The sequence below is a fragment of the Xiphophorus hellerii genome, chromosome 4 (assembly GCF_003331165.1).
Source record: "Xiphophorus hellerii strain 12219 chromosome 4, Xiphophorus_hellerii-4.1, whole genome shotgun sequence".
Lineage (NCBI taxonomy): Eukaryota > Metazoa > Chordata > Actinopteri > Cyprinodontiformes > Poeciliidae > Xiphophorus > Xiphophorus hellerii.
In genome coordinates, this window is record NC_045675.1 from 21406168 (window position 1) to 21433413 (window position 27246).

Genomic DNA, 27246 nt, shown 5'->3' on the forward strand with positions numbered 1-27246 from the left:
TGCTCGCATGCTTGCACACACACACCACGACACGTGTGGAGCTGTCGCATTCACAGCTGAGCGTCACACCGATGTTAGACAGGGTTTCCACAACTCCTGGGAACCAGACGTTTAATGGGCCATCACGTGGATTTATGCATGTGAAGCTGCTCCATTACATGCTTCTGAAGTGCAAAACATGACAAAAAAAAAGTTCATTACAATTCATTTTTCTTCATTTGAGTTCTCTTTTGTTCAGTTCTCACGAAAAGTGCTAAATATTTTAATTATTTAAATCTTAAATTCGGAGCCTGAAATCAGGAATGTTGATTGTCGTTAATATTGTGAACCCAAAGATGAACATTTTAGTTATTCAGACAAACAAATGAAGTTCATAGTTCATTTTATTTTTACTAAAGATATATAAATCCAAGTAAGTTCAACACAAATGAAGATCTGAATAAAAAATGGAAATGACAGCAGAAATAAAATACAAAATTAAATTAAAAAACCCCTCAAACAAATGGAATATATGAAACTAATAAATATAAACAGTAATGTCTGATGGTGATACATATTAACATTGCACATGTTTTGATAAATTTACATTTCAGTGTAAAAGCTCTTCCTTTTAGTGCCGGGTGGAACAGGGCAAAGCAGGCACATCATTTTTGACATTCAGAGGATGAGTGCTGGCATTTTTTCTTCAGATAACACCAGTGAATAATAAATTATCAAACGTAATTCTACTGAAACATTTTCAATGTCTTTGTTGTCATTAGTGCAGTCTAACGTACCCGAAAAACAAGATTTCTGGGCAGATTTAGTCAGTTTTCCTGAAACTCTCAGTAAGAAAAGGATGAGATTAAACCAAAGTACCAAAGTTAATCAGCAGAGATCTTTGACTTCAGCCTGAGGCAAGGTCTGTGATCATTGATGCCTCAAATCACAACAGAGAAAGTCCAAACAGTAATGTCATAGCATCTATAAAGAAAAACTATAAATAGGCAAACATTTATATGGAGAACTGTTAAGATTTGGTCCATTGATTTTCAAAGTTAATGTGCAAAATGAGACAATATTGAGCTCAGCATGATAAAATGTAATAATGAACATACCGTAGAGACACGATTAACAGTCTAAGTATTAAAAAAAATCCTCCAGTGGAAATATTGTAAGAATTTCTCTTTTGTATTTACTATTACGATCAGCAGTAGTGTTGGATCAGAGAGAAATGGATTTGAAGCAGATTAAATCCATCTTTAAAAAAAAGTAAGACTTCATGAGATATTGCAACCAGCTCTAGTAAAGTCACAGAGGAATGGTTTTTTTCAGCCCTGATGTCGGTGTGGTCACGTGACCGTTTTGCGTTCGGGGCGAGGAACCCATTTGTGTGTCGTGATTCTCCACAGCAGCGGAGCCAGCAGCAAGCTGAGGGTGGTGACGCTGAGGACCAGCAGGTACACCTGAACAGAGACAGGTAGTTTTACTCTCAACATTCGCGGTTTACTTGTTAACATCGCTTTAAATGCTCGAAGGCTGACCTCCTTCATCTAGAGTGCATCTATACAGTGATCAACCACAGAAAAGAAATAAAACAAGCAAATCCATCCTTAACTTTAACTGTGATATAAATTTATCCTCTAACATTTACAAAGTTCTGCTTTTAGTCACTTTAATTGAGTAAAGACATGTATTATATGGCAAGACGTTTATATGTTAACATTTTAAGTACCAGCGAGACTTTTAAAGCTAATTAAATTCATAAAAACATAAGTATCACTTGGACTATACATATCTTCTAAATTTTTAATATATACTTTCAGGTGTCACATTTTACTGACTTTGTAGTTATTAACAGATTAGTACAAGTTCACACTTGAATACAAGTTGTAAAAGTTCAGCTCACACAGATTAAAACTGAAATAATTCATGTTTGTGAGTCATCAATGGCACATACTGTAAAACATAATTTAAAAAATGCATCAGCTGACATTATTTAAATGATGCAAAAGATAAAATTCTTGTGACAAATCTTGTTAAATACTGGCAGATTACATTATGCCTCAACATTAATATATTATTTTGCTGACAGAAACTAAGAAAAGCATAAAAATCATAAATGAAATGTAGTCTGCAAAGAAAAAAAAACTAATTGTGGTCATTTTCTAAGCACTAAAGTTGTTTTTGTTGTCTACACCTATCAGACAGAAAACTCAAAAAAAGCACAATGTTTTTTAAAGTTTCCTTTGAGCTGATTTGTTGGATGTTTCCTGTACAGACTGAGCTCTAGACTCACTCTCTGGCAGGAATTGACAATTTTCTGTTTAACTACTTACAGTTTTAGGATTAAAAATAACCCTAAATTGCCAACCTAAGCCTCTAAGAAATCATGAATCGGAACTGGCCGAGAAAAACCTGATGCAATTCTTCTAAACAGACCAAAATTTCATCCAGCTCATCACTCACTTCCCTGGAGATGATGCCGGCTCGACGTGCGCGGCTCCCCAAGACAAAGGAGAACTCGCTGACCTGAGCCAGACCAGCTGAGACGATCCACCGGATGTGTCGGGAACTCGGAGGCAAGATGGTGGACAGCACCAGCACAGCCATGACAAACTGGAGCAAAATGAGAGAAGTTAGGAGATGAGGAAACTTCCTCAGGACAGACTGAGAATAAAAACAAGGAATTGCTGAACCTTCATAATGACGAGTGTGAGCGTCAGCACCAGCAAGATGGTGAGCTCATACAACACAAATGTAGGGAACACGTGAAGACCTGCAGCATCAAACAGAAAAAGGAGGAGGATTCAGCACAGTCTACATGTGAAAATCATAAAAAAGTGAAGCAAATATCACAGAAAGACCATAATATTCAGCCTAACCAATAGAGGCAAAGAAGATGATGGCGAGAAAATCTCTGATTGGCTCGATGCACCCCATGACCTCGGTTGTGACCATGTGACCTTGCGATGACAGCAAAGCTCCAGCCAAGAAGCAGCCCAACTCCATGGAAACATCCAGAAACTCTGTGAGCTAAAATACCAAACAAATCAGCCTCTTAACTTCAAGTTGAAGATGGGACAAAAGAAGTCACACCAAATTTCTTTTAATCGTACCGTCAGCATGAAAAAGACAAACGCTGTCATCCCCAGTACCAGGATCTCCTTGTTGCCTTTGCTCTCAGAGTGAAGTTTCTTGTAATACGGACCAATCAGGAAGGATTTGAGCACCAAACAAAGCAAAAAAACAGCAGCCAGTGACACCAGGACCTGAGACAGGAGCTTCAGCACTCGCAGACCTCCAAACAGAAAGCTGGTTCGAACAGAGGAATCAAAACATTTACAGGACTGTAAGTTTGAGAAGGAGGAATTTATCATGAAGAAACAATAAATTACAACTTGCTTACCTGTCCAAGTCCCCGCTCTGTGCCTGGATCAGAGTGGGCATGACGGCAATGAAGAGGCCAAGCTGGACATCCTGCATCACCAACATCCCGAGGAGAACGCTGCTGTAGTCCAGGTCACCTGTCAAACACACACACCAGTGTTTAAAACATTGAATCAGTCAGTAACTAGAGGAAAGCATTTCTGATGCTTTCCTCTAGTTACTGATGATGTCAAACTTTCTCTATCAGCTTTGTGTCTCTACATTTTAAAGTCATCAGAAAAAAAACTAGAATATAATGAGAATTTTATTAGCTGTCCAAGTCAAAATCATCCATGTGACATATATTGTACCAGCTGCGAGAACAGAACCATAAAAGCTTAACTGTGTAACAGGATTTCCCAAATTCAAAGGATTTAAATACATCCTATGTTCATGGTCAACAGGTCATCCAACCCTTTGTTGCTAATTTCATATAAAAGTATGCAGAAAATTTTTAAAAAGACATTTCTACATACCTTCTCTTTCCACCCTGCTTCCTCCTGCCAGAAATCGTGACACCAGTGGAGTGCTGGACAGGGACAGACAGGTGGAGATGAAGACCGTCTGGGTGGGGCGAATATGGAGAAGCTGACCCGACAACAACCCGGCCGCCACCATCAGCAGGCTCAGGTAGAATGACCCCTGAACTGAGGTCTTCCATACCTAAACACACATAACAAAAGAAGAAGTCATCTTCTTTCAAACACCAAAACTGAGGACCAACAGTACTATTCTACTTTAAAGGAACTTTTTATAATATATTTCAATTACTCATTTAATGAGAACTTGTATTTGGGTTTATAAGAAGTATGTTATTTTCTATAATATTCCAATGTTATGGGCAAAAATTTCATTCTCTAGATACACAAAGCTGGTACAGATGTACTCTAAAGATCTTGGAGTTGTAATAGCACTAAAAGGTGGTGCTACAAAATTTTGACTCATATGGCTAAATGAAAATTTTTCAGCTTTTCAAATTTTTATTTAGAAAACAAATTAAAACAACTCCAAAATGTATTAATAAAACTACATTTTTCACTCTTGCATAAAATATTGACTTTTGATCTGAAGTTCATTATAATATATTTATATTACCAGATGACACAATGACTGCATGTCAATGTTATGACATAAAACTAACATTGCTGCAAATGGAGCATCTTGATTATCATTGTACAAGAATAATCAGCAGTAAGTAAAACAACTAAAGAAAGCAATCATCACCATCGGTTTTTGGTCCAAACTCTTTCTAATTTACCTTTCGAAGGCGCTCAGGTGAAAACTCCAGTCCCACCACAAAGAGAGTGAAGAACACACCCAACTCCCCCAGAGTCTCCACCTGAACTATGGACTGCAAGAAGAAAAGCCAGTTGTGATTTTTAGTTTAGTAAAAGTCATTGTTCTTTAAGCCACTGCAGTCGTGACGCACAGACACAAACCTTGATGCTGTTGAGTCCAGAAGGGCCGAGCAGGACCCCACAGATGATATATCCAAACATAGGCGGAAGACCCACCAGAGAGCAAATCCAACCACAAGGCAGAGAGAGCATCACCACTGAAACCAGGTCCTGTTGATAAATTCATTTAAATTAATGAATTTATTAAATTATTAAAGACTGATTTAAGACTGCATTTAATTAATGCAGTCTTTCTACTTCATCTACAGCCTGGATAAAGCCAGTATCATTAGAGAAGAAAGCAGCAACTAACCTTGATGAAGTGATGGTCTGCTCTGGGCATCGTGGAGTCTCGTGGTTTCGTCAGAACATACTGGTTATTCTGAGAGTCGATGAGCATGCTGAGCCCCAAGTCATCCTCCACCTCTTTCTGTTTGGATTTGTTCTTCGTTTTCCCTCCTTTTTCCTCATCCTCTTCCACTCTTAGCACTGCTTCGACATTCACTCCCTTCATCTACACGAAGTAGAGTGTATATGCACAACTATTGGTTCTGGGTATAACAATAACTGCGTGTACGTTCTCTGAAACTTAGCAGCCAAACTGAGCAGACCTGTTTGTTGTTGTCAAAGGCATGCTCTTCGATCTCCTCCTCTAGGCGGTCAGCTGCCTTTCTGACGTCCTCCAAAATCTCCTCCAAGATGGACAGAGTCTTGTTCTGGGCCAAAGCGCTCTTAAGAGCTTCTTGCTGATGCTTCTCTGCAGCCACCAGCTCCACGTACTCCTGTTCTTCCTGAAATATAACAACACAGCCCAACAAACACTCTAATTTACTGGCAAAAAGATTGAAGAATCAAAGTTCTTTTCATATAGCGAGTGGATGCTTAAAAAACTTAATCCACTTGATTGCAACACATTATTCTACTCAATTTCAGAAACACATATTTAAAGTCAACTTCAAACGAGCTCAGACTTTTTTGTTGAGGGCAAATCTGACACATTCTCTTTAATCTGATGATGCATTTTTGCTCATCTTTTGAGAAACATCGAAAAGGAAAACATGTGGACTAACCATACAGAAAAATAAACCTTTATTTCAACTTTCATCTGATTAAAAACATCTAAAACAAAATTATCTTTTCATGTTTCTGATGCAAAACGCTCATTAATATTGCAACTTCCAACACTAGTAATGTTCTACCTTATTTTGAAATGAGAAAAATGATCATATCTCGTTTTTTTACTGAGAGGACGGAGTTGTTTATATTAGGTTAACTCGCTCATTTTTTGCATTGATTACAAAGAAAATGTGGAATGTTGTTTTCACCTTTTATTTGACTAGTTATGCTGCTGCTTAGATGGCTGCCATACCGTTAGGAAAGTCAATCAGAAAAAATATGCATTTATTTGCAAGTAAAGGATCCATAAAACTCTGCAGATTTTACTTTACCTTTATGGCTGCCTCTCTGAGGGCCTCCAGCCTCTGTCTGCTGCTGTCCTTCATATTGACCACATCCTTGTAGTCTCCCTGCAGCACCCTCTGCAGGCCGTGCACCGCCTGGAACACCAGGTGCTCGCTCTCATTCAGCTCCTTCTGAAAAACCTCCAGAGTGTGAACCTAAATGCAAATGAGTAAAGATTAAAAAAAAGAAGAAAATCAGAAACTCTTTAACTAATGTAATTCTACATGATCTTAATGTGGTACGTTTCATGAATAGGATATCCAGATATGAATCTTAATATATATAAATTCAACATACAAGTCAAAAAGGCTATTTGGCCAGTTATAAACAAATAAAATAAGCCAATTAATAACATTTTTCATTTAATTTTCAGAAATAAAAATATTTATATCTAGAAATACATTTTCTTTTCTTTTTTTTTTTTTAGATTCTTGGACATTTGAAACATCAGTTAGCTAGAGATAATTTCATGTAATTGTGAAGTCATTCTACAGAAAAAGTTTTCCTAATAAACGCGCAGTTTTAATAAACAGGAAGTGCTAGAGCTCTGATTAAGTCATCTGAGTAAATGTAAACATTAAAACAACAGCAGAGATTTTTCACACATCTACAAGGAAAAAGCAGCTTCATCCATTGACTTAGAAATAAAGTTGTGGTTTCCATTTTTAACATGTTTTACCTAACTGACTTTAAGGTATGCTTACTTCTGCTATGAAATAATTGGGCATGTGATGTTTCAACATAGTGCCAAGCCCCTCCCTTGTATTGACTGTCTAACAGGTTATTATCTAGGCTTAACTCCTGCTTCGGTTGCTTATATACATGTGTGTTTAGTCTGCTTTGTTTTGCCATCCTTCCTCCTTCAGCCTTGACTAAAACAAAGACCAAGGAGCGTCGAAAACCTATGAGAACTAGCTGAACACATTTTAATTCCAATATTATTATGACTTCAACCAAAAAAAAAAAAAAAATGGACCATCCGGTGGTTAATAGAGTGATACCTGGAAGTGCTTCTCTGGCTCTGTAAGGCTTTGGTCTTTCCCAACAGCCGCCGCAGCAGCTGCCAGCTTGTTGATGGCCACATTCTTCTGCCGCAGCAGACCTGCCAGCCGCTTGCAGTTGTTGGTCACCCAGCTGTGGCCCTGCGCCGGCGCTTTGCTCCGATAGAGCTTGATGGCATGCCGGGCCACCTGCTCCTTTGGCAGCACAGCGAGTGCCTCAGTCAGGCCGAGGCACAGCAGCCAGCACAGAACCTGCATCCAAACTGCTTCACTACGGTGAGGAGTTTGAGGAGAAATGCAAGACCTAGGAGAGGGACAGAGCGGCACAGATTGCATAGTGCTGAAATAATTAGAAGCAAAATCCCACTCATCACACCGACAGTCGAAGCTTCATGTTTGCATCTGCTACAGATTGTGTTTTCAAATACAACCCAGATTTTTTACAGTTCATCCTACTTCAATTTAGATTTTAAAGGCTGCTTAGTAGAAACACATGATGTTCCTGAAATATCATATTCAGAGACTGTCGTACTTAATATAAGTTGCAATATTATATGTTGTATATTTGCAGGTGTTACAAATATACGGCAATAACAAAAGTATAAGTATTCCGTATCTTTAAATCAATTCCCATCATCAACTGCAACAGTAAAATTAGATACAGTTTGAGAAATTTTAAATAACACAAGTTTTTTGAGCATTTCTGACAATTCTTTAAGTGGGTGTTTTCAAAAGAACACAGAATGTGGACGTGTATCTCCTGTCACACCATAGTCACACTTTTTTTGAAGGTGTGGCTACAACAGAAATGATAGCAAACAGAGCAGTGATGTGACAGGACACCTTACCTGTTTACATTCCAGTGCTACCTGTCTTTCCAAGAATACCTAAATTGACAAATCAAGAAGAATACTAAACACCAAAGGCAGTTTATGATTATATTTATCAATTCAATTATTAGCATTTAGCTGAATGTATTAAACTCACAGATGATTTTACCTTCAACAGCATGAGTCAAGCTGAGATTTTCTAACTTTCAGAATCCCTCCTCTTCTCCTTCCTTCCTTCAATTGAACTGCTGCCACTTTACTGGAGTTGCTAGACATCAGGAGCACCGTTGTTCAGATCTGGACTGCAGACTGAAAAAACATCAGAGCACAAACATGTCACTTAAGGCTTTAGTAGTGTCATGTGCAATGAAACATATTATGAGTGTGAAGAGAAAAATACGCTGCAAAAACACATTTTCAACAATACTCCTCAAAATCTGATTTGATCTTTATCAAAGCTTTTTTATTTATTTTTTTTCACTTTTATTTACTTGCTTCCGGCTCACTAAATATGTGACAAGAAACCATAGCAGAAAACCTACTGCAATAAAACAAGTGAATATACTTCAGTCCTGGCAATATGTCAAGTATACAGGTTGTTAGCCACTCACAGAGCAACACAGAGACATACAGGACAAATCACACGTGCATTCCTACCTAGGGCCAATTATTCTAACGACATATTTTTCGACTGTGGAAGGAAGCAGGAGTACCCAGAAAAAACACATGGGGAGAACAAACTGCACCCAGGTTGGGATTTGAACTCAGGATCTTTTTGCTGCAAAGCAACAGTGACAACAGTTGATGGCATTATTTTTCACTAAACGCAGTGTTTTTCAGATACACTGAGATTTAAAAAAAAAATCCAAAACAGGGTCTTTTTGTGTTAGATAAAGCCCAGCCTTAAAATGTTAATTGTAGATTGGCTACAGCTGGACTGGATTGCAGATTCATTAAACTCAATTTAATTAGATATCTTTTTATTCAGTTAATAAAAATAGAACAAAAAATAGCTACTATTTTTTTGCGTTTTCAGACATTTAGATTGTGTCTATTCTAACTTTCTTAAAGCTTTGAATAAATGTCTTGATCATGGGATGACAATAAATGCTTTACATCATCTTTGACAAATATTCATGTGTTTCAAATTGTATTCAAAAATCCAATGTTGATATAGTAGGTGACACCTGAGTTTGCAAAGTGTCCTTTCAAACTTGAGGTCAGTCCCATCTAAGATTATTTAAATGACAATAAACGGACTGTTTCCACAGAATAAGAAATCCAAAATTTGAACACATATTTGTTTTCAAATAAATGTTTCACAAATCACTAACTACGTTTTTAAGTAATTCTTACTCAGCGTCCCTATTGTGACAATTATGGATATTATACTGCTGGAACTGGAGCTGGTGAAAAGGAGCCAAGATCCCCAATGAAATCAATGGATTTCAATGGACAGGAGGTCTTTAGTTTATTAATCAAACTTTAACGACAAAGTTAGCCAAGATATTAATAAGCAGATACACGCACACATTCAAACACACCATAGATATAAATTAGACATACCAGAAGACACAGCAGTCGGTAAAAACATCCATCAGGCTGGCGCGGTGTACGGATTATTAAAGAAAAGCTGTAACTATTAGGGAAGAGAGTCCTCGCTCTTGCCTCTCAGCAGAGGAAGAAGTGGACAAGAACAATCGTGTAGTTGTGCCGCACCGACAGAGACACCCCTCCCCTGCCACATAGCTAGAGCCAGCGTCGGCACAGGCGCTCCCTGCTCCTACTTCATGTTTACTCCGACCTCCTCCAGCCCTGCCGTTCGTGACGGTGTTCCGGGAGAAACACAGGGGGGGACCGACGGTGAGTTTAACCTGCCTCTGAGACAACTTCACGAACCCCCTGGGATAAAGTTGAGCTTTCTGGCCTGGAGTTTGTCAAATTCCAACAATTTGTTCTTTAAATATTTAACGTCGGAGCTGTCAGTCCAGCTCTAACCAGCTGGGTTCACCCTCTTCTTTCTCACGGTGACATAACGTTGTCGCTGCTAACACTTGCTTTGCTAATAATAGCAGACTAACCATACAATATTAGAAACAACTTATTTCGGTAAAGTACAATTTAAATGAACCTTAGCCAAAATAGCAGTTGTTTCTTTACGTTTCTAACATCAATTTCTCGTCGTAAGTTTGATGCAACCATCAGATTACTTCCGAAACATCTTTATCAGAGCTGGTATGGGAGTTGTAGTTTTTTTTAGGTGTGTCAGTTACTTCGCTGGTGACGTTCATGCCTTTTCAAACTGTGACAGCTGACGTCATTCTAATCCTTACACGACTTTTTTTTTTTAAATTAACAACACAATTTGAACTAAAACAACTCAGCTTTGCGTCAAATATGCTTTGGAGAGCAGAGTTTTAGAAGGAGGTGTTGTCGGGGGTGTTCGGCGCATTTACTAGACAGCAACAAAGTGCTTTGTTGCTAAGTGTTATTTATTATCGCATAAACATGTTTTGTAAGTTTCTAAAGTAAGTGGCCTGTTGACTTCTCCGGAACTACATTTCCCAGTATTTTTGGTCTGGTTCGTATTTCTTCTTGCGCATGCGCACTATGAGATCGTGGATATTAAGTTGGCCAAAACAGCTGGTGATAAAATGGTAGGTAATATTTTAAAAAGACAAACCGAGTGGGAGACAGAGAGTTGTAAAGCCCCCGTTCAACATGTCACCATACCAACAGTAGTTGTCACTAATGTTTACGGTGCAGCACCATGTGAGGGATCAGGCTGTCCTCAGCGTCGCGTTGCCAGTCAGTGTGATGTGAGAGTAATGGAAGGTCAGTTGCTGGTATTTTGAGATCGGACACCTGCACTCGCTCTACGTACCTTTCCCTTTTTGGTTGGTGGCCCGGCTGGGTTGCTGCTGCTGCTGCTTCTGCAGGTCAGGAGAGCCTGTGAGATCTGACGCCCCCTACCCAGGAAAATCTGGGTCACAGAGAACCTGCTGTTTGATCATCCCGTGGGTTAGTTCCACCGAGATGTGCAATCTGTTAGAGATTAACAAAACATGATGGGGTTATTTCTGTGCTGCTTTTTGAAAGTAATTTTTTTACAACTCTAACTTGATTTGAGTTTTAGGCATGCATTGCTAACAACACTTAAACATTCTCAGACTGAATAGTTTACTGTATGTTTAGATTTGAATAGAAATCAGATCTTTGCAAGCAACTGCACCAGGAACTTCAAATGCATGTCCACAGTAACACTGGGTGTTTATTATAATCATCATTTACTTTTTGTATATGGTTGTTCATTAATGCTCTTCTGATAGAACGGTCCAGATGTAGAAGAATCTGTGTCCCTGAGTTAAAACCAGTTTTGGTGTCCTACCCATACAATATCCTTTTACACATGCAAATTTACAAAAGATCTTTCAATGAATATGAAGTTTTAACTTACTGATCTATGTGTATTTTCTCTTCTTAAACAGTTTTGTAAAAAAAAAATAAAGATACTTTCTAGGGATGTTTTCTTTTAAACAAAAATTACGTGAAATTTTATAGTAACCATGCCAAATCAATATGTGGCAACGTAACGTAGTCACTGAAAAAACCTTCTGCATGAAGATTAAATTTAAAGCGGATGCGGACCATACCAAAATCTCATCCTCTTTCTAAAGTCTGGCACAGACAGTAAATATGTCTAAGTATTTATTTCCTTGTGTGTTTACTTGCCTGGCAGCACAAGTTGAAATCATCACAGAAGGACAAGGTTCGCCAGTTTATCTCTGTCACGCAAGCAGAGGACAGAACAGCTGTGCACTGCCTGACTCAGAATGACTGGAAACTAGAAGTCGCCATTGACAACTATTTCCAGAACCCAGACTTGTACTATAAAGAACCCATGAAAACCTCAGTGGACCGCAAGAAGCTTGAACAGCTCTACAACAGATACAAAGGCAAGTGTTAGGCAGACTCGCACACCATTTAGTCCCCTAAAAATCTGCACTTTTTCTCTCTGTTTGGCTAAGTTCCCTTTGTCTTCTTTGCAGACCCCCACGATGAGAACAAGATAGGCATCGATGGGATCCAGCAGTTCTGCGATGACTTAAATCTGGACCCAGCCAGCATAAGCATACTTGTAGTGGCTTGGAAGTTCAGAGCAGCCACGCAGTGCGAGTTTAGCAGGAAGGAGTTCTTCGATGGGATGGTGGAGCTCGGGTAAAAGCCACGTCAAAATTTTCAATATTTGACTCTGGGAATGAAGTTCTTATTATATGAACACCTTTAATATTTACAGTAATTTATCTTTGTTGCGCCATTCAGCTGTGACAGTCCAGAAAAACTCAAGGCCATCCTTCCCAGGCTAGAACAAGATCTGAAAGACAATGGAAAGTTCAAAGATTTCTACCAGTTTACGTTCAGCTTTGCCAAGAACCCAGGGCAGAAAGGTTTAGGTAAGCAGATGATGTTGGAAAATATCCCAAACTGTCACATTTTCTGTCAAAAACCTACAATACTTGCAAATATTTTTTTTCTTTCCAGAACTAGAAATGGCTGTGGCTTACTGGAATCTAGTTCTCACAGATCGATTCAAGTTCTTAGATCTATGGATCCGCTTCTTGCAAGTAAGTTTTGAAGATTTGCTTTTCCCCCCCCACAGTAGTAATTAAGGGTTTTGGAGTTTATGGGAGTGTTTTAGCTGTGCACTAGTACAAAACAGTTAATTTGACTGCATGGCTATAATTACATGGCACTTCTTCTCAAAAACATGTTTTCCACTTAAAAAAAGAAAAAAAAAATCCAATGGTAGGTGTTTGATGCAATCCACTGATTATTTCCCCACGCATAGTATATACTTCTTGTTTGGAAATGTTAACAAGACAGGGTTACCCTGTCCTGTCCCTGCCCTCTATTCAGGAGCATCACAAGCGCTCAATTCCTAAAGACACTTGGAACCTCCTCCTGGACTTTGGCAACATGATTGCAGATGATATGTCTAACTATGATGAAGAAGGTGAGTCTCGAATCACTACTAGAAAGATTGTTTTAGAAGGTGCTGTGACATCATTCATCTGTCTAATACAAGCTTTTTTGTAAAACTGTGGAGTAATTGAAGCCATATGGATGGATCCCTGGTACTAAAGGGTCATTATACACTTGAAGCCACCGTGTGAAAGAGCAAAGTAGTGCTGATACTTGTATTTGCAATAACACCTTGAAAATGTTCAGATTTAAAAAAGATGCTCATCTCAGATGATATAGATAACTTTGTTCACTAACCACAAACTTCAAAATATTTCATTGTTGTTGTTTTTTTTATAGTTGGTCAACATGTAATTGGACGAGAAATGTTTTAAAATTTGAAAAGTGTGATGCGCATACGCATTCAACCCTGGACACGTTTATCCCGAAATCTAATCTTGTGCAACTATTTGTCTTCAAAAGTCGCCTTGTTGGTAGAGTCCTCCTCTGTGTAGTCTATGTTTATACATTTGTTAGTCGCTTTTATTCAAAGCAACTGAGAAATTATTTATTCAATCTCAGTATAAACACAGATGTCCTCAGGGTGTTGGAGCACATGAGGACCTTTAACCGAAAAAGAAAGATTATGGCACTAACCAATGGCACGGCTACAAACGTACCAATAAATGGTGGTATATTTGAACTGGCAGGCAAGGGAAGAAGAGAATTATTCATAGAAAATAATAATAATTTATCATTCTATGTGAATATATTGAAGTTTGTGATATTTGTAAAATGTGAGAAAGTTCAAGAGGTATTTACAAGACACTGTATTTTTTAGTAATAGTATTTCACTTGTCAAACTGCTACTTTTAGATGTTAACTAATGTTATCCTTTTTGTCTTCTGCTCAGGTGCCTGGCCTGTGCTCATCGATGACTTTGTGGAGTTTGCTCGGCCAATTGTAGCAGGAAATAAACGCAACATGACGTAATATTTGCCACAGCTTCACCAAATGGAGGATGCCGTTTTCTTTCTTCCATTTTTTTCCTATTTATTAATGAGATTATGATACAGGTAGCCTAAAGAAACAGCTGCTAAGTAGGTTGGCCTGCAGAGTTTCAATAATTATTCTGCTGCTAAGAGGCCTTTGAAGAGGAAAAGAAAAACAGTGGGAAAAAACACCACCAAAAGAAGAGGGAAGTGTTTTGTTTTTACTTTCTGCTGTCGTGGAGAGATGCTGGAAATGTTTCATGAAACTGATGAGTAAACTGATACTCATCCCTTAAACTTGCAGTGGTGGTAGGTTTGAACTGCCACTGTGGACTCATTTAAAAGCACGCTCAGCAAAGCAGGCAGCCGGACTAAAATGGACTTTTATGCTCCTGCGGGTGTGAATGAAACATTGCGATAAGGTTTGGCTGTTCTGTCAGTTAGTATGAAGCTGTTTGATGTAGTCGAGGTTATCAAAATTTGAGAATATGTGTTTGCGTTTGTCGCTGTATGTTGTACGAGTGCGTTGGGTGGAGGTAAAATATGTTGCCTTCTGCACAAAAGCTGTTTTTTTTGGTTTGAGATGTCATATAGTCAACATTCACCTTCACCAAGTGAGAGTGAAAATGTTCAGATACACAATTTACATCCAGTCCGATGACTGGACGAAGCATCACGTTTTCTGATCTCAGCACCAGCATAAAGGTTGCTACAATGATTAAAATCCAGCTCTCATCAAAATGAGAATCTAGATGGTCAAAAATATATATTTGACATTGCTTGCACAAGACAGGTAATGGCATTTAGAATCTAATTGTTCACACTAAGCTTTTTCCATTTTCCATTTGGAAAATGGAAAAAGCTTTGCATAATTTATTGTTGGCGTTGCAGTGCCTAAGAGCTTGAATTTCAACCTGTATGTGGACTGTTTTCAGTTACCCAGGTGAAGCCTTGTCACCTCTTCAAACTGCACTGATATACACTTTTACAAGTACAGAGCTATTCAGTTTACATTACAGTAAGTTCAACTTTTTTTAAAATGTGGTTCGCACACCCAAGAGTGTTTTAAATGTACGTTTACACTGAGGTTTGCGCTGCCTCATAATCAAAAGGTCATTGGGCTGTTGGGCTGCCATCTAGTGGTGGTTGAGGATTGTAGCACTTTTAATTGTGCTATAGGCAAATTCTACATAAGACTAGTTTTGTTGTTGTTGTTGTTGTTTTTGTTTATAGCAGTTAGCGCAACACTGCATTATCATATTTACTGATGCATATGCTGAATGCAGCGTTACAGGATGCAGAGCTCAGGGACCAGCTATCTCTCTCAGCACTGTGTGTCGTCCTGTTCTTATATCAGAGCTCACCCAGTTCCATGTTTTACAGGTTACTGCTGCCACCATAACATAACCTTTGCCATACTTTGTCAATAAGGATTATGCATTATTTTATAGCAGAGCAGCTATGCACTGTAAAATAGTTACGTTTTAGGTTAAGTTCAAAATAGTTTGAGTGAAATTATAGATACTAGTCCAAATAATTGAGTTTATTCCACATTAAATCCAAATCAAGTGCCATATTTCTCATCACATCAGCTGAGCAAGAGTTGATCCAGTGAAACATTGTTTTAAAAAAACAAATGTAACTTATTTAGACCAGTCAGAAATATGAAACTGAAGATACGAAAACATCTGTTCGCAATCAGTACAATACGTATGTATTTTATGATACACATGTATTGTGCTCATGTGGTGGTCTATTGGTACGTTGTCTTTGTCAAATGTGTCACTGTTCCTGATGCACAATGTTCATTTAAACAGTGTTATTTTGGCTGTGAAAGAAAGCAGCTCTTAATGGATCAAAAGCATTTCTCAGTTGCATTGGTATTAATAAAAAAATGTCAATATAGTATGAATTTCTTTTTTCTTTTTGCTATTGATGTACATTGTCACTGCACTTGCACTATTTTGCCCAAAGTTTTCACTGATCTGCATTCACACATGCCATGTATGAAGTCAAGTGACTTCAGATTTTGGCTGACCCTTTGCAGCTTTCCGCATGGCTTAGAATCATGTGAATATGAATTTTTGAACATTCGTGCTTTTTTTTGAGGTCAGACGCTGATGTTGGACAAGAAGGCCTAGGTTACAGTGTCTGCTCGAATTCATCATTCATGTTTAGTTAAGAGCAGGACTGTGCTGGCCAATCAGGTTTTTCCACACCATACTCAGAAAGAGAGGGAATGTCCCCAAACTTTTCCAACAAATTTGGGAGCAATACATTGTCTGAAATAATTTGATATGCAGTAGCATGAAGCTTACCTTCCTGTGGAACTAAACCTATGGCCTAGCACACTTTGGATGTGTATTTTTAGATTTATGTTGTGTATAAAAGAGAGAGCCTAAACTGTCCGGTAAAACTGAGAACTTGCAGCTCAACTATTTTCCATGATCCTTAGTATATGAGCAACGTTGTTTGGAAAAATGTAAAACTGAACTGTGTGACTGTCTTGTGCTGTATGCAAACATTGCAGATCTAAAGCGACAGCAGGTGTCTATTCAGGTCAAACAAAGTTGGATGTAAATTACACAACAGCAGCAAATGTGACGGAGGAAAAAAATGTATTCCACATAATCACAGCTCTCTGGTATGCCAGCAGAGAGCTGCTCTGTTTGATACCAGTTGTCGCTTATCAAGTTGCATTTTTGCTACATATCGTCATCATCAGCTCTTACTAAAGCTATGTCTGAATATAAGCCTAGAACAAAGTACACCAACAGATATGCACATAAAAGGCATAGTACATGTATGTGCGAGACACAAAAGTAATTAAATTAGAATAATGTTGAATACACTGATACATAAATCAGTTGATTGGATTTAATTAGTTTTTTGAGGGTGAGCTGTTGTGTGTGAGGGTGCATTGTCCTCTCATGGGATAGGTGAGATGTCGATAAGCTCTAGCACCAGCTGCTGGACATGCTTGCACTCAGGCCCAGCGGCACATTAGCATCTCTTCCACCCTGTGTCCACCCCTGATTACCGCTCCAAAGCCCGTCATCCAGCGTTTAAGCTTTGGGACCACAGGGATTGCCTTTTTAGGAGATGCATGGACACAGCTGTCCAAGACAAAGAAGCTGAGGGTGATAAAGCAGTGCTATCATGTTTGTGTATGTGTGCGCCCAGCCTTGCTACTCAAAGTTAGTTTGGTAAACTGATAGGAGAACCTCAAAGATGGAAGGCAAGCAGAGCTGTGATGCAGCAGATATGGAGAAAATGGCTGGAAGGGTTTGAAATTCGAAAGATTTTTGGTCTCTCTTCATTGTCCCATTTACCGTTCACCTGTAGAAGGTGGAAAGAAGACCTGCAAGGAGATTCATTCAGGGGGGTATTATTATCTTAACTTGAGCTGGGTGTGCCATTAAGAGAAAAATCCGGCAGCATGGAGAAGTTTAAAGCAGCCATGGTTCTCGGTGCCGTTGGTGATGCTTTGGGCTACAGGAAGGGTCGCTGGGAAAGCTGCACGTCAGGCAAGAAGATCCAAGAGGAGCTGGCGTCTCTGGGGGGACTGGAGTCCCTGAAGCTGGACCCTGACAACTGGCCCCTGAGTGATGCAGTGCTGATGCACATGACCACAGCTGAAGCCCTCATAACAGGTATGTGAAGAATTAATTTCTACAAGGATGGTGGTATTTTTGTTTGTGTCAACACTGAGAAACTTGTAGCAGCTTTAAGTACAAAAATGTACTTAACCCTTCGCATGAAACCAGTGCTTTGCACGTTGTTAGAAACATCCAAGCACATTGGATTGGATTAAGGATACTTCAACTCACTCCTTTGAACATATAAATATACTTTACTACTGTTCTTATTTTGTTTTGTTTTAAATTTATTTTGCTTGTATATAATTTTGCTTATTTTTTATTACACTCCATTCAGCAAAGTCAAACTACGTTAGTTAGAACAATCTAGAAAGACTAAACTAAGTAAGACGCCATCATTCATCATTGCAACCGAGCATCAAAGTCTTTGCAAAAAAACATGACAGACTTGGGGAGATAACATGCTACCTCCCCTGTAGTATGTTACTGGACAGAGAATCCAAAAAGTCCAAAATAGACTACATTGGAAAAGTCGATCCTCTGAACAATGGTGGATCAGTGGCCTCTGTAATTTACTGGTATCATGTTTGGCTGTACATGCAGCCAATAGGTAGCCACAACAGTTCTGAGAAAAAATAGTGATGACATATTTCAAGATTAGGAATCCCTATTTAGCAACCATCCAGCTTGTAGAGACACCAGCTGGATAGACAACAATGTATAGAGAGTAATGCATCATGTTTTTGTTTTTAGTCATACCTTCCAACGTTCAGATTTATGAAATGTCATTTATGCTGAAACAATACAATCTTTTTTCTCATTTCTAGCTGATGAACAGTTTAACTTGATCAAAGAACAAATGAATCATCTCATCATTCATGCAGTTCTTTTGTACCGTTAAACGTGATGATGCAACTCAATGTTGAAATTAACTGACTATTTTCCAAATCACAAATGTGAACGGGTCAGCAACTTAGTATGTCTGCAGATTATTTCTTCCATGCAAAGATCACAGATACAATGTTCAAAGACAATTCAAAGTTTGCTGAAGTGACATTGTTTTTTGACCACAGGCATTCTGGTCCTAATCTGTGTTGTGGTGGAGTGGGGCTAAACTTAGCTCATTGCAGCCCCACTTATCTTTCTCTGCATGCCAGTCATGAATGACTCCTAACCACTGTGTGTATGTGTGTGTGTCCAGATTACTGGTGTCTGGAGGACTTGTACAGGGAGGTGGTGCGTCTCTATGTGGAAGCCATGGTCTCTCTCCAGGGACGAGCTCCTGATCCAGGCACCGTGGAGCCCTGTGTTCACCTTAAACCTCATAACGTCCTGCTCGCTTGGCATACACCTTTCAATGAAAAGGGTAGGTTAAGATTAAGATTTAGGAAGCTTTGTGTGATATAAACTAAACATAATACAGTAAAAAATGTATGTCCATCTCCAGGGTCTGGATTTGGAGCAGCAGCCAAAGCCATGTGTGTTGGTATGAGATACTGGCAGCCTGAGAGACTGGATAACTTGGTGGAGGTCAGCATTGAGATCGGCAGAATGACCCATAACCACCCAACAGGTGATGTGCTGGCAATTTCAAACTTCCAATGATCCAGCAATGATAGGCCAAATATTGTGTTGCTGTTTGACTGTTCGGTAGATCTACTTTTGTTGATTCTGTTTCCCAAAATCTTGATTGAACCTACCACATGAGCTGTTCATCCTGCTCCTTGGAACAGGTTAAGGACATAAGTTAGCTTTTATGCAGGTATGTTGGAGCAAGGACACAACTAAAAACTGCACTGCACAGACCTTCAGAGACAATGAGTCCTCTCTTATGAACTCTTCTTGTCCAGCTTCTTTTCTATGCATAACATAACCCTTTTAAAGACGCACAGGCCTACACAATTTCTCTACTTAGCATGAGCATGATTTACTTTTACACACTGTTTCAAAATCTACTCAAATATCCACTTGAAAACAAATCTTTTAATCTCAGTCGAACTAGACCAAAGCACATGGTTCCGTTTTATATTTGTAGTATCAGGAGAGCAAACGCTTTTTCCAACAAGCCTTGCAAATAGCCGATTTGCATATGGAAATGATTGTTATGGCGACCTGCAATAGACTGGCGACCTGTCCAGGGTGAACCCCGCCTCTCACCAGGAACGTTAGCTGGAGAGAGTACCTCTCCTGACCCCACTAGGGACAAGGGTGTTAGAGTATGGATGGATGGTAGTTAGTTAGTTAGTTAGTTAGTTAGTTAGTTAGTTAGTTAGTTAGTTAGTTAGTTAGTTAGTTAGTTAGTTAGTTAGTTAGTTAGTTAGTTAGTTAGTTAGTTAGTTAGTTAGTTATGGTGACTTGGTGAACCAGTTCTCTTTAGATACAGTTCTACTTACTGTATTATCCTCCTGTTTGTGTATCAAGACAAACCTGGATTGTACTCTAACCTTATTTGTCACAGTTCCAGCTGTACAAAACATTTTAAATTAGAACTACGACTGATACGATGAACATGTTTAGGCAACAAAGCCATTTTCTTATTGCCATGTCGTGACATATAACAATGACTGCAAATCTGCTCTACTTGAAAAGCAGTGCCCACTTGTCTTTCCCACTTTGATTAGTGGTTGATAGAAATTAGACTTTTTTTGTAACTTCATTCTTATACCTTATACAAAGAAGCCACAAATTGAAGGTTTTTGGAATCTGACCATAAAAAAAATAAATAAAAAAGTAAAAATGTAAAAAATAAAAAAATCATCAGGTAGATTTATGTAAATTAATAATTGTGAAGGTGCTGTAATATTCTTTTGTCTACAGTCTGAAGTGCCAAAGTCACTTTTGATGTCTCTCTCTTCTCTTGGCTTAAGGCTTCCTCGGCTCCCTGACAACAGCATTATTTGCATCCTTTGCAATCCAGGGGAAGCCTCTTGTGACTTGGGGCCGTGAGCTCATGGAGGTCATCCCCCGAGCAGAGGAGTACTGCAAGAAGACAATACGACACATGGCAGGTTGGACTCTGGCCCAGTCTAGATCTTTTTAAAGAACAAAACCTAAAACTTCTGCATGAAAAAGAGATAATCAATATATGTTATTATAAATTCTTGTGCATTTATGTAAAAAAAAAAAAAAAGAAGTGATCCCAGAAGTGCATTTTCTACATTTGTTTACACAGAATATCAGGAAAACTGGTTTTATTTTGAGGCTAAGTGGCAGTTTTACCTCGAAGAGCGAGAGATTGACAAGGACGGAAAAAACAAACCATCATTTCCTGATGGCTATGATGCAGAGGAGACTGATAAGGTATGTCATTTGGGGTTCTTTATTTCTCATACTATCAAATCAACGGATTACAACCCTTTACAGACACAGGCCCTTTTTTTCCCCTCAAAGCAGATGTACAAGCGTTGGAGTTCAGAGGGTCGGGCAGGGCGGAGAGGTCATGATGCTCCCATGATCGCCTACGATGCACTTCTGGCCTCAGGAAGCAACTGGGCAGAGCTGTGTAAACGAGCCATGTTTCATGGAGGTGAGAAACTTTGACTTACAGACCTGTACGTTTACAGAATTGTGCAGAAAAAAGCAAAACAATCTAAAATTTCTTTATTTTAGCTGACTTTAAATAACTTTAGTTGCGTTTTTAATTGACACAGTACAGTATTGTGAAGACAGAAGAACAATGTGAGTTAAGGCACTCTGTAAACATGTTGTTTTAGGTGAGAGTGAAGCCACGGGCCTCATCGCTGGCTGCCTCTATGGCCTCATGAACGGCCTGAGCCAGGTTCCTCAGAACCTACACCGGGATTTGGACAAAAGAGAACGGCTGGAGGAGTTGGGAGAAGCACTCTATAAAGCAGCTTCTGCAGAGAAATGCACAGAGAAGTAATCCTGATCTTCACTGAGCTGAACTCTACTGGCTGTCAGAGGAACTGAGCGCGACTCCTCACCTTGCCCAACACTCTCCTTTATTCCCTGACTAGTTTTATGAGTGATGCTGTCCTCTTCTCACCGCTCATTCCTTGCTCTCTTTGATTTTTTCTGTCCACTATCCACACATCTGTCAAAGGTTTTTATAAAAAGGTTTAATTACATCTCACTAAAGATGCGTAACTAAGAAAAATTAAAACAAAGGAATTAGCCGGACTTTTTTTCTTTGAATATCTTACTTATGATTCATATGTAATCAGTTTGTATAAATCCAGATACCATGCTGTTTGCTTAAAAGAACTGTTGTCTTGATTTGCCGGTGACAGAGTTGTGGGGAAAGAAAAAACCTTCTGCTTTTTTAACTTTAGTAACTTGGAGGTGGGGGAAGGTAGATCTTTCTTTTCTCTGACTGATGCATTTTTTCTAAACCTAACTTTTATTAACATGAAGCACAAAGAGAAAATAATTAAGTCTAATCAGCTTACAGTTTGAGCAAGTGCTGTCGGTGAAGGCATGAGAAAACCTGCTTCTGCATAACTAATTTCCTTTTGAATCAAAAATTTTCAGAAAAAAATTCAAATATACAAGTTTAACTTTTTAACCTTTTACCTATCCTTAGTTTGATGGTGCAATTGGGATTGGTTTAAAATGAATAAAACTGTTAGGAATGTCGAGTTGTGATTATATTTCCCTGTACTAAAATTATCCCTGTACTGTGTTAAAGTATTTGCACGATACTCGTATTACAATTTTAAACCACAGAAATGTAAAAAATCTGTAAACAACAACAACTTTATTTTATGCATGCATCAGCCAGGATGGGATTCTCAGAGTGTAACACGGTGTGTAACAGGAGTGTAAATTTCAGTGGTCTCTTGGTAATTGGCCTACACGATTAGAATATTATTTTTGATGTTTTGCGCTTAATAGAGTTGAGCAAATTGATGGGATATACTGTATATACAGTATATATATATACGTACAGTACAGACCAAAAGTTTGGACACACCTTCTAATTAAAATGGGTTTTCTTTATTTTCATGACTATTTATAAGGCAAGAAATCCCACTTATTAACCTGACAGGGCACACCTATGAAGTGAAAACCATTTCAGGTGACTACCTCTTGAAGCTCATCAAGAAAATGCAGAGTGTGTGCAAAGCAGTAATCACAGCAAAAGGTTTTTACTTTGAAGAAACTAGAATATAAGGGGTATTTTCAGTTGTTTTACACTTTTTTGTTTAGTGCATATTTCCACATGTGTTATTCATAGTTTTGATGCCTTCAGTGTGAATCTACAATGTCAATAGTCATGAAAATAAAGGAAACTCATTGAATTAAAAGGTGTGTCCAAACTTTTGGTCTGTACTGTATATATATATATATATATATATATATATATATATATATATATATATATATATATATATATATATATATATATATAATTAAATATCCTAAAAAAGTTAGCCAGCAAAAAAAAAAAGTCAGTCAGCTGACCTGCAGTGTGCAACAACAGCTACTTTATGCTTCATACAGACGGAGAAGACTCCAGTCATTTTGACACTTTCCATTTCTTACACTGCAGGAACAGATTGACAGAAGAGCTTCGCGGTTTTTAAAGCATAACTTTTTAAAACCTTGGTATACTTTGATACTGGTAACCAGCCCACGCCTAATTAAAACAAATTGAACTGACTGTGCTTGCTTTTTTGATTTTCAAGCAAAGTTCTTTGTCTTGTTTGGCAGCTCCTTACCACAGTTCAAAGAACTGTAGTCTGGAACATTTGATCAGCTTCAAATGTGATCTAAATCCTAAATCCTTGCTTTTGCTGCGGTAATAAGAGAACTAATGAAATTGACAGTTCAAAGAGGGCAGAGATTTTCACTGACTGATTAACAAAGTTAATTGTAGCAGGTGAAGCCAGAAAATGTTCCTTTTAGAGTTTAGAGAAATTAAAACTGCTTTGCTCTAAAGGTCACTTCCCAAATTGCTGCTAAGGATGTTTCAAAAAGTCTTGCATGTCCTCTATTCTCCATAGACCAGATTGTTGGAAACCAGGAATCAGCCCCGATGTTGGTGCGTTGAGGAGGCTGCTTAGAGACCCCAAATGTCGACCAGTGCTCCGAGGGATTTTTGAGAGTCTCCTGCATTATCTAATGCACGATCTGCTCAAGAGGACGACCGATAACACAAGCATGGAGACGCCAGAGTCTAGCACCACATCACAAATTCACACAAGAAACACTGTCAAATCTGATTTGCAGAAGGCAAAAAAAACTCAGTTTCAGAAAGGCATCATAGCCGAAAGCAGTTCCAACACTTCTGAAAGGTGCAATGTCAATCAAAGTCAGTCAAAAGCAGAATTGCCATCTCGGCGCCTTACCACGTTCCAGCTTCTCCAATCTAAGTTTTTAAGGTCTTCGCCCAAACCTTTTAGCACCAATCAGAGGGCAGTAGGAATTCTGTCTACCAGCAGGGGCGTACAAGGTCAAGATAACCTTATTAAAAGCAGAAATCACAACATAGACACCAGGAACAAAAGACTAAAAAGACATGGTAGTGTGAAAGAAATTGTTGCCAAATTTGCCCTAGCTGTGCAAAAACAACAGGGATCTAAAACTTTGAAGGAAGAGCCGATCAAACATAGACGCATTGGAAGAGGAATCCTCCTAAATTCCTTAATGATGAGATTTGAAAACATAGCCATTGCATTTAAGAAAAGTGATCTATTTTTATCTCACAAGCAGGCTTGTGGGGGAGACAGGGTTGCATGTCAAATAAAAGAAAAAGTAGCTGGTGTTGAAAGAGGGAAACACCAGGTGACTGATCAAACATTCAACAAGCAGAACCCAGGGAAGAGCCAGCAGTGTAACTCTGTTGGGCAAGAATCAAAAAGTAATAAAATTATAAGCGAACAACAGCAAAAGCCATACATTTTAACTAAAGCAAATTCACACTCAGACGATAAGAGTCATCTGAGAGCAGCAGAGTCCTTGGATCAAGAGATTTGCTTTTCACTAAACCAAATGAAAGGTGAAGTTCATGATGTTGATATTGAGGATAAAGGTTCAGAACAATTCAGCCAAATCCCAGTCATAGAGGCTGAGCTTTTTCAAAAAGTTAAATTTGCAGAGATAGAAGTACTTCCTTTAATTTTTGTGACTGAATGGTCACTTCCACAGCCCTGCAAAGTTCTTCCTCAGGAGGAAATCCCAGTAAACTGGCAAAGAGCCACAGTTTTAATCTGCTCCCTTGCCAGGTCCAAATGTATAGATTCCTCTCCTGAACAATCTACGAGGGAAATTAAATCTGAGGTTTATGAAAACTGGGAACAGGACAAGATATCAGAGGAAACCCTAGGAAATCTGTTGGGAAACCTGGAATGTACTTCCAGGAATTTAGAAGGAGTTGAATCCAAAAAAACAGACAGCATAGCCGACTCGAAAACCAAGCCATATTCTTTGGAATATACCAATGCAGAGATCAATCTCCAAAGATCAAAGCATATTCAAGAAACGTTTTCCAGGTCTGTCATTCCATCTATTTACAGATTCTGTGGTGAAAATAATCAGATTGAGTCAACCCCACATCCCGAAACTATAACTCCTCTCTCTGAAAATCAGCTGTCATATTCATCTTTGATTCATCAAGGAAGTGATGTGTCTCGCTCAACGGAAGATATTGAAGACAAGGACAGATGTCCTCATGTCACTTGTCTTCCCGCTGTAACAACCAGAACATCAAAGTGTGGAGCTGAAGCAACACATAAAGAAGCCATTGAAGAAAGAAATGAAGATGGAAAACTATCAGAAAAAAATCATATTGGAAAGCCAGGAAATTGTAGCCATTTGGAAGAGATTGCTAACAAGGAGGCATTTGCAGACAGTGAGAGCGATAACGCAAAACAGAGGCCAAAGTACAAAACCATCAATTACGCAGATTCTTCAGTGAAACAAACATATAAGCCTAAAATAATACGATTTATGGACACCTTCACTTTCTAGGTTTAGTGACCCAAGTCAGAATCTGCTATAACTAAATAGTTACTGCTAATTTTGGCTTACCTTGTTGTTACATAGAGATCTTTGGGTTTTAAAAGAAGTGTGAAAGTGAAAAAAAATATTCAAAGTGAATAAATTTGTATGTGAAGCCTGAATAACAGAAAACTACCTCTACCTTTGCAGTTATATTTTGTGTAAATTAATGTTGTCAAGTAGAATTTTACGGTCTGTCGGGTATGTTGTTTTAAATACTGCATATCTTCTTCATGACACAGTATTGTCCAGCCTTGAGTATTCATGCTTTAAAAATAAAATAGCTAATTCCTGTTGGTATCTAAAACACACAGTGTAACAAGTATCTTTACAAGGCTGTTTACAAAGAAGACAGTGTTTTCTTTTGACCTTGTCTTATTACGTCTCTCATTCTTTTCCATGTGATGTTACAATATCGCAGCTACCAGACACTTCTCGGCTGAGCCTACACTGGTACAAAGTGAGACTTGTTCAGAGTAGATAAGCGCTTGCACCACAGAGCCAAACATGTCCACAGTTGGAAGTGAAGCTGGTGATACAAAACCCAACACCTGCAGGCAGGATCATGCCACCGTATGATAATCTGAATATCAACTTTTTCCTGCAGTTTTACTAGAGAACAACACAAAATGAGGACATAAAAATTTGAATTCTTAAAGATGTTTAATTCAAGAAGAAATTGTGGGGAAAATGCCTATTTATCTGTGTTAAAATGGAAGGATTTTGAGAGACTTTTCTCCACCTTTAATGTGACATTTAAATTGTATAGCTCAAATGAAAAAACAAACAAATTTGACAATGGGACAAATATAAAAAGTAATAAAGCTTCAAAACCTTGGTTACATAGCAAACATATATTTTACGGAGTCACCTTTTGACGTAATTTTTGCATTCAGTTTTCTCTGGTAAGAATCCGTCTACATCCCACTTCCTGCCTTGGCTGCAGTGTATACCCACTCAGCCTTCTCCAAATCTTTCTGACTAAAAACATTTGTTGTCCTCAGGCCTCTTCATGTAACCTCATATATTTTCTGTCCCCTTTAACTCTGGACTCTGTCTCATTCCAAACATTTTGTATTTCTTGTGGTTTCATCTGTTGATGTTAGCATATACTCACTGTGATGCTAATAAATAAATTCATTTTTACCTTCAGCCTAAGGTCAAAACAGAATGTTCAACAGTTATTTCATCCACCTAGACAGAAAAAAGCCAAATTTCATCTGAAAAAGGTGGAATTTGGCTTTTTTCATTATTTTTGCTGCATTTTAGTGCTTTTGGTAATATGCGATTGTCTGTTGAGAAGCGTGGCTTATTGTGATCGCATTATTATTATTTTTTTTAAATAACATTTTGTATTGTTCAAACTAGTAGATATTTTTTCCTGTCTGTTAAACAGATCACAGGCAATAAAACAAACCTAAATTAATAAGGACGCGTGTATTTTATTTTAGGAAGCTATTCTAAAAAGTATTAACAATTTTAGACCTGGTGAAGCGTGTGTTTGTATTTTCTTGCGAATATAAACGCAAGAAAATAGCAGGATTTCTACTTTGTTACGACATTAAAAGTAGAAATCGTAACAACAACAAAAACTTTCCACTTTTCCTCAAAGCCCCGTGAATGCATCCTGAGTC

At 38.4% G+C, this 27246-nt stretch overlaps 3 protein-coding genes across 6 annotated transcripts; 2 read left to right on the forward strand and 1 right to left on the reverse strand.

Moving 5' to 3' along the window:
- Positions 1 to 365: 365 nt before the first annotated feature.
- Positions 366 to 9862, reverse strand: tmco3 (transmembrane and coiled-coil domains 3). The gene is made up of 16 exons (XM_032560003.1): positions 9664 to 9862; positions 8267 to 8406; positions 8116 to 8154; positions 7268 to 7571; positions 6254 to 6421; positions 5417 to 5596; positions 5119 to 5319; positions 4848 to 4976; positions 4667 to 4759; positions 3885 to 4071; positions 3389 to 3506; positions 3099 to 3294; positions 2865 to 3015; positions 2679 to 2758; positions 2449 to 2598; positions 366 to 1445 (listed from the first exon to the last, which is right to left on the reverse strand). The coding sequence occupies exons 4-16, from the start codon at positions 7523 to 7525 to the stop codon at positions 1332 to 1334; spliced, it is 2025 nt and encodes a 674-aa protein (XP_032415894.1). The 5' UTR covers positions 7526 to 7571; positions 8116 to 8154; positions 8267 to 8406; positions 9664 to 9862; the 3' UTR covers positions 366 to 1331.
- dcun1d2b (DCN1, defective in cullin neddylation 1, domain containing 2b) lies at positions 9854 to 15959 on the forward strand. Of its 2 annotated transcripts, none has more exons than XM_032560009.1 (7): positions 9854 to 9960; positions 11837 to 12053; positions 12147 to 12315; positions 12421 to 12551; positions 12640 to 12722; positions 13015 to 13111; positions 13973 to 15959. In XM_032560009.1, the coding sequence occupies exons 2-7, from the start codon at positions 11999 to 12001 to the stop codon at positions 14050 to 14052; spliced, it is 615 nt and encodes a 204-aa protein (XP_032415900.1). In that variant the 5' UTR covers positions 9854 to 9960; positions 11837 to 11998; the 3' UTR covers positions 14053 to 15959. The 2 variants fall into 2 exon arrangements, with proteins under 2 accessions (XP_032415900.1, XP_032415899.1); XM_032560008.1 differs by lacking the exon at positions 9854 to 9960 and adding an exon at positions 10461 to 10754.
- A 526-nt stretch (positions 15960 to 16485) lies between these two features.
- Positions 16486 to 27019, forward strand: adprhl1 (ADP-ribosylhydrolase like 1). Of its 3 annotated transcripts, none has more exons than XM_032560000.1 (8): positions 16486 to 17704; positions 18852 to 19016; positions 19098 to 19223; positions 20518 to 20658; positions 20823 to 20950; positions 21041 to 21176; positions 21364 to 21529; positions 23617 to 27019. In XM_032560000.1, exons 1-8 carry the CDS (start codon positions 17491 to 17493, stop codon positions 25580 to 25582), a joined length of 3042 nt encoding a protein of 1013 aa, XP_032415891.1. In that variant the 5' UTR covers positions 16486 to 17490; the 3' UTR covers positions 25583 to 27019. The 3 variants fall into 3 exon arrangements, with proteins under 3 accessions (XP_032415891.1, XP_032415892.1, XP_032415893.1); XM_032560001.1 differs by having other exon boundaries at positions 16488 to 17704; positions 21044 to 21176; XM_032560002.1 differs by lacking the exon at positions 23617 to 27019 and having other exon boundaries at positions 16504 to 17704; positions 21364 to 21784.
- The last annotated feature ends 227 nt before the right edge of the window (positions 27020 to 27246 follow it).